General features: G+C 57.4%; 1 protein-coding gene across 3 annotated transcripts in view; it reads left to right on the top strand.

Moving 5' to 3' along the window:
- The window catches only part of LOC130404015 (C-myc promoter-binding protein-like), a 64,232-nt gene that overhangs the window by 45,469 nt on the left and 12,143 nt on the right, over positions 1–6,620 (top strand). For 2 of the 3 annotated variants that reach the window (XM_056608602.1, XM_056608603.1), the window contains exons 20-24: positions 384–512; positions 2,727–2,870; positions 3,025–3,174; positions 3,407–4,608; positions 5,796–5,982. In XM_056608602.1, the coding sequence (XP_056464577.1) occupies positions 384–512; positions 2,727–2,870; positions 3,025–3,174; positions 3,407–4,608; positions 5,796–5,982 (1,812 nt within the window). The remainder of the gene's footprint in view (positions 1–383; positions 513–2,726; positions 2,871–3,024; positions 3,175–3,406; positions 4,609–5,795; positions 5,983–6,620) is intronic. The other variant, XM_056608604.1, reaches the window with a different exon arrangement.

Raw genomic sequence — 6,620 nt, 5'->3', positions numbered from 1 at the left:
AAACATTGACTTTGGAGCCAAACTAAAAAAACTAGAAAACATGCACATCCCAATGAAAACCAGGTTATACAACGCTTGTTTCTGATTGGCTCACATCGGTTACACGTGACATGTACACGTGAAATCAGATTCAATTAAATTGTATTTCTATAGCCCTATTAATAACAGGAACAGTCTCAAAGGGTTTAACAGGCCATATATTTATGAATCATTTTTTAATCATCAAAACATATCGCAGCAACAGTGTGTCAGACCCGAGACGCCCGTCCTGATTGGTTGTTTCAAAGTGCTTGGTCCCCCTTCCATTGGAGCACCACGGCTGGTTGGAAGGACCCCTCCAGCTCCCCTCCTCCTAACCCCCCCCCCCTGTTGTCTCCGGGCAGATGCCAGCGACCTGGACGCCGTCAGCCACGGCAGCCTGGATAGCTCTGCCGACGCTAACGCGGCCGAGCGCGGCCCCTACGCCTCCGGCGCCGTCAAAGTAGACCCCGCTGACGATAGGTCTAGCACAGGTACACCCGAACCCCCCCCCCCCCCCCCCCCCCGCCCCTCGCCTCGTCACGGCCGCAACCTCCGCACAACCTCTGCAAAGGCCGCCAACTTGAGCCTCAATCTTTACTTTTTTTCCCAACAATTTCGTTCTTACTTTTTTCGTTCTTTTTCTTTTTCCCATCGCTCTCCCCCCCGTAACTCCCCCCACCCCCCCCCGCCGGGTCTCCTCGCCCTCGTTTCTCCTCTTCCTGGGTGTTTGCCCCTTGATTTCCGCTTTGCTCTGTCGTCGTCGTCCCCCCTCCTCCCTTGCCTTCGCGGCCCCCTTCCCCGTGCATGCAGCCGGCCCCGTGTTGGGCAGCAGGCCCTCAGGGGGCCTGGGGGCCCAACCACACTACGGGGGGGGCCCGGAGCCCAGAGAACTCACCCTCCATTCAGGTAACCCCCCCCCCCCCCCCCATAACCCTCTGGACCCGCGCGTTCTCTCTGTCTGTCTCGTCTCTCTGTGTGTCTCTCTCTCTGTCTCTCTGTCTCGTCTCTGTCTCTCTCTCTCTCTCTGTCTGTCTGTCTCTGCCTCTCTCTGTCTCATCTCTCTGTGTGTCTCTCTCTCTCTCTGTCTGTCTGTCTCTGCCTCTCTCTCTCTCGTCTCTCTGTGTGTCTCTCTCTCTGTCTGTCTATCTCTCTGTCTCATCTCTCTCTGTTGGTGTCTCTGTCTCTCTGTGTGTCTTCTCTCGGTCGGTGTCTCTCTGTCTGTCTGTCTATCTCTCTGTCTCATCTCTCTGTTGGTGTCTCTGTCTCTCTGTGTGTCTTCTCTCTGTCTGTCTATCTGTCTGTCTCATCTCTCTGTTGGTGTCTCTGTCTCTCTGTGTGTCTTCTCTCTCTCGGTGTCTCTCTGCTGTACGTGTGCCTGTAAGGTACGCACTCTTCTTCTCCCCCCCTACTCTGCGGTCTCTTTATGAGTGTTCTTTTGAGTTGTATTCCACGTTATTTGGGGAAGCTTTTACTTTGCGACACCTGGTGTTTAATTGCTGTAATCTTTGTCATATCTCTTCGGCACTGTGCCATGTCTTTACTTTGCACACCACCTCTCTCTCTCTTTCTCTCTCTCCCTCTCTTTCTGTCTGTCTTGTTCCCTCTCCAGCTATTCCCTCACTCATAACTTAACTGCTCGTCAATGTCAATTATGCCAAGCAATTACCCAGAGGCACTTTCATTTTTACATCTATTTTTTTCAGACTTTAATTAAGTGCAGTGCCTGTGTAGGGAGATTTGACACACTGAAAACAAATCAGGGCCTGCGAACGCAGAGAGACGCGTGCTGCAGGTCTATGTGAATTCAAGATGTGCATCTGCGTAGAGAGAGAGAGAGAGAGAGAGAGAGAGAGAGAGAGAGAGAGAGAGAGAGAGAGAGAGAGAGAGAGAGAGAGAGAGAGAGAGAGAGAGAGAGAGAGAGAGAGAGAGAGAGAGAGAGAGAGAGAGAGAGAGAGAGAGAGAGAGAGAGAGAGAGAGAGAGAGAGCGCGCACAAGGCAACCATTTGTTGAACAAGAAAGGAAGGAGAGAGAGACTTCTGATCAACAGGCATAATAAAAAAAAAAAGAAAAGGCCCAGGCTCCCTCGACTGGCTGTTGGTCTCCTGCTTGGCTCGAGGACTTCCTCTTTCCTGTAACTTTTTCCTCTGACTCTGTGTATTCCTGCCGGAGCGCAGACCCACTGAGTGTAGGAGATGAAGGGTAGGAGAGGTGTGTGGGTCTCACTCCACTGTAGGTCTCCTCTGCTCCACAGACACGGTTCACCGGCAGGCCATGAACACAGAGCCGCAGTGCATTCCAGTGTTCTCCAGCTGCGTGCGTTGTTGTGTAGAGTAGCGATAAAACCCCAGGGCTGACTGATGCCCCACGGGCAAGCAGCATCCAGAAAGAGGAGGAGGTTGTTGCATAACAAACTTCGAGCACCACCATCAAGGCCATTCGTGGCTGACTTTGTGCTGTGATTTTAAGTGTTCCTGTCGGGCGTTGAAAGGAGATGTTTCCTTACGTGACGTGGGGTCACTGTGTTGGGCGACGGTTCTGTCGGTAGGCATTGGTGTAGCTGCTCAATATGAGAGGCATAGAAGAGGTGCGCTGCTCCCCTCAGCTGATGGTGTTTTCGTTTGGCTCCGTGACGGTTCACTGTGTTAACACCTGCTCCCTCTTCTCCTTTCCCTCTTCTTCTGCCTCTCCCTGCTCTGGTCTCCCAGGGGACCAATCAGACCTGGGCTACAACTCCCTGACCAAAGAGGAGGTGCGCCGGGGCGCCCCGGGGGGCCAGGACTCCGCCCCCGCTGGCCCGGACTCCGCCCCCGATAAGGACGAGGACAAGAAGGAGAGCGACAGCAGTTCCCGTCAGTAGGCCGACACGCAGCACCTCCATGTTGACCTCTGTTACGCCAGCAACCGCGACCAAATCCATTTTTCGTTTGACGTATACGTGTCCGTCGGTCAGTCCGCCGAGACTCAGGTGAGTGACGGTTGCGTCTGTCGCGCTTGTGTCCGCAGTCTCCGAGACGGAGAGCACCAAGGGCAGCGGGGACAGCCTGCCCCAGCTGGTCGTCCAGGGCAACGCCCCCTTCAAGTCGCGCGGCATCGTCCGTGGCAACTGTTCCTATGACGACGTGGCCCGTAAGCCCAAGGGCTCCGTCTCGGCCGGTAAGGGGTGGGAGCGACTTGACACACGACACATGTTTCCCTTCTCTCTCACGTGTGACCACACTGATGGCGTCGACCCTCCTCCTCACGTCACCCCCACCCGTCTCTCTCTCTCTCTCCCTCTCCCTCTCCCTCTCCCTCTCTCTCTCTCTCTCTCTCTCTCTCTCTCTCTCTGTCTCTGTCTCTGTCTCTGTCTCTCTCTCCCCCTCCCTCTCTCTCTCTCTCTCCACAGACCACGTGGCTGGCCTGCTCTTCACCTCGTCCCTGGGGGAGATCGGCGAGGTTCAGCCTCGCGGCCGGCTGCGCCGTCACCACAGCGCCCTGGAGGAGGTGACGGGTCGGCTGAGCGGGGACCCGGCGGGGAGCAGCTGCGGCGGCGGCAGCACCGTGCTGGGCCTGGCCATGACCCAGGGCGGGGAGACCGACCCCGAGAAGATCGCCGGGCATCTCGGGGCCGACGCCAAGATCCTCTCCGCCGCCAACCTGGCCCGGAGTGGCCCGCGGCCGCGGTCTCTGGCGCTGGGCGGGCCGGACGCCGGGGGCGGGGCCGGACGCCGCGGCGACAGGGCGAAGCGCGACGAGGCGGCGGAGGAGGACGGGGACTCGAGCGACGACGAGAAGTGCGCCGCGGACGCCATCTTCGACCTGGAGGACCTGGACCTGGACGAGCCGCCGCCGTCGGAGGGGGCGGACGCCGCCCGGCGCGCGTCCGACGTCTGTCGCGAGAGAGGCGGCGCCAGGGGGACGGTGAAGCGCACGGGCATCGAGGCGGGCTACGACCCGCTGTCCCTGCTGGCGGCCCAGTCCGAGGCGCGGGCCGATACCCAGTCCCTGTCCCCGCCCCCGGAGCGCTACCCGGACCCGGACGAGGGCGGCACCCCCCGCGACCGCCGGCATCTGGCCCGCGAGATCGAGCTCTACATGGACCACATGGGCAGTCCGCTGAGCAGCCGGGCGCCCAGCCTGGACCTGCAGGACCCCGCCAGCCCCCTGCTCCTCCTCCACCCCCACTCCTCCTCCTCCACCCGCTCCTCCTCCTCCACCTCCCTGGCCGTGCCCCGTCGGGCCAGCCTGCCCCACGGCTCGTCCCCGCTCCGGACGGGGGGGGGGGGGTTGCCGCGCTCGCGCACCTGCCACCCGCCGCCGTCGCCCTCGGAGCCCGTCCCGCGGCAACGCCGCCGCTCCTCGCCGCCGCCGTGCCGTAGCTCCAGCGCCACGCCCACGCCCAGCCCCTCCCGGGAGCGGGGGGGCGCGGAGCCCTACGGCCGCGGCCTGGCCTCGCCCTCGCCCTCGCCCTCGTCCTTCGCCCTGGACTCCCTGCTCACGCCCACGCTGGACGGCTTCAAGAGCAGCGTGGTGTCGGCCGGGAAGGGCGTGGCCGAGAAGGCCAGCCGCTGGTACTCGCGCCTGGCCACCTACACCACCCCCACCAAGGTACGGTACCTCCACCCACCCACCTACACCACCCCCACCAAGGTACGATACCTACACCTACACCACCCCTACCAAGGTACGATAGCTACACCCACCTACCTCACGCTGCTGACTCCCAGCATTCTGTGGCTGGATGCAGTGGACTGGGCGGGGGATTATGGTATTAAATATAATTGCACGTTATTGCGGTGGACCACCGCTGCCCCCTGGTGGCCTTGTGGCCGTCAGGTCGGTTGTAGAACGAGTTTCTGGGCGGTAGCGCCCCAGTTCTCAGGTGTCAAAGCTAAGTCTGGTCCTCACAAGCTCAGGCGTTGATTGGTTGGTGTGGCAGAATCAACACCCAGCGTTGGATTTACTTTGAGACCTCGCTCCTTGTGGGGCTGATATTACTGTAGCCAATGATAATATAGTGCGTTTCTAACAAGCGGCCACTCAAACTAGCAACCTTCTGGTTACCAGCCGACCCGCTCTATCTCCTGAGCCACATGCCTCCCAGCATGCATCAGTAATCCTGTATAATTAGCTGACTCATTAATTCCCTCGCTCTCCACCTCAAGCTGGTGTGTGGTGAGCGTTCTGGCGCAGATTGGCTGCCGTGCATCACCCAAGTGGGTGCTACACACTGGTGGTGGTGAGTGAGGTTCCCCCTTCCCTGTAAAACCGTCTTTGAGTGTCTAGAAAAGCGCTATATAAATTCAATCCATTATCATTATTATTATTATTAGGAACGCTGTCCAGTTGTTCTGGGGCTTTGCATCAGAACCCCAAGGGGCAAGCAGCATCCACAAGGAGGAGGTCATTGAATAAGAAGCGTTGAGTCCCCTCAAGGCCGTCCACAGCTCTCTTTGTAATGTGATTTAAGTGTTACCGTCAGGTGTTTCAAGGAGAGAAGGAGGAGGCTGATTATGGTTCCACGTTCACGCTACGCAATGACCACGAAGACGCTTCAACGCAGTTCTGAACCTTTACGGTTCTGCGTCGGGTTTGAGCAAGCGGACCAATCACAGCCCTTGCTGCTGGGTCGCCTCGACGGAAGGTTACAGTTTTTGGGAGGCGCACGTGAGGCCCTCGCGAAGGAGGGTCCTCAAGGACGTAAGGGGTCCGTAACCCCCTTGCGTTGCGTGAACGTGGGACCATAATCATCCCTTTACCGTCTGTCCCCTTCCCCCCTCCCCTCCTGCCCCCAGGACGGGCACAGCGACCGTCTGAGCGTGTCCTCGCTGGGCGTGGGCGACCTGGACTCCTCGCTGGACGAGGCGGGGGGCTGCGAGGGCGACGGCCCCCTGCTCTCCCCCCACAGGGGCCTTCCGCCGGGCCCCTACCGGAGCCCCCGCCGGAGCCCGCTCTGCGCCCGGCTGGGAAGCCCCCCACACGGTACGCAGCGCTCATCAGACACGGGGAGGTGGTCCCCAGGGGAAACACGTTCAACAGGGATCCCCTGGATTATCACAGCTACATACAGACTCTGGGTTCTGGATTCAGGTTCTGATAGTTGGATTTAGGCCTGCACGATAAATCGTTATAAAATCGCGATCTCGATTCACACCTCTGTGGATTTAATTTTTCAATTTCTTTTATTTTTTTTATTTCTGAAAATCTTTTTATCTATATATTTTTTAAAGCCTTAATTTACAGGTGTGTGGAGTTGGTTCAGTAGTTATAAAAGGCCAGCAATTAAAGACAACCTGCTGCTATATGTACAAAATTCAGTTTTTGATAATGCACTTTAATCAGTTATAAAGGGTCATATGAAACGCAACGTGGTAGAGGTGCCAAAAAACTATGTTTGGTGCTGCCATTTTTGGGGGAGGGGTTATGGTTCATGTGTGCTAAGTTAAAAAATCGTGATTCATATTTTTCCCCGAATCGTGCAGGCCTATTTGGATCACAACAATGAAGTCATTTAATTCATTGTCGAGTGCAAGAAGAAGGTTTACCCTTTCTGTAAATGTGCTTGGTATGTTGGTGCAAGGAATACATGTTGAAACTATAAATACCCAGAGACATCTACA

This window comes from Gadus chalcogrammus, chromosome 14 (genome assembly GCF_026213295.1).
Source record: "Gadus chalcogrammus isolate NIFS_2021 chromosome 14, NIFS_Gcha_1.0, whole genome shotgun sequence".
In the NCBI taxonomy this organism is placed as follows: Eukaryota; Metazoa; Chordata; class Actinopteri; order Gadiformes; family Gadidae; genus Gadus; species Gadus chalcogrammus.
Note: the sequence above shows the minus strand (reverse complement) of the source record. Positions and strands in the feature narration are given on the sequence as shown.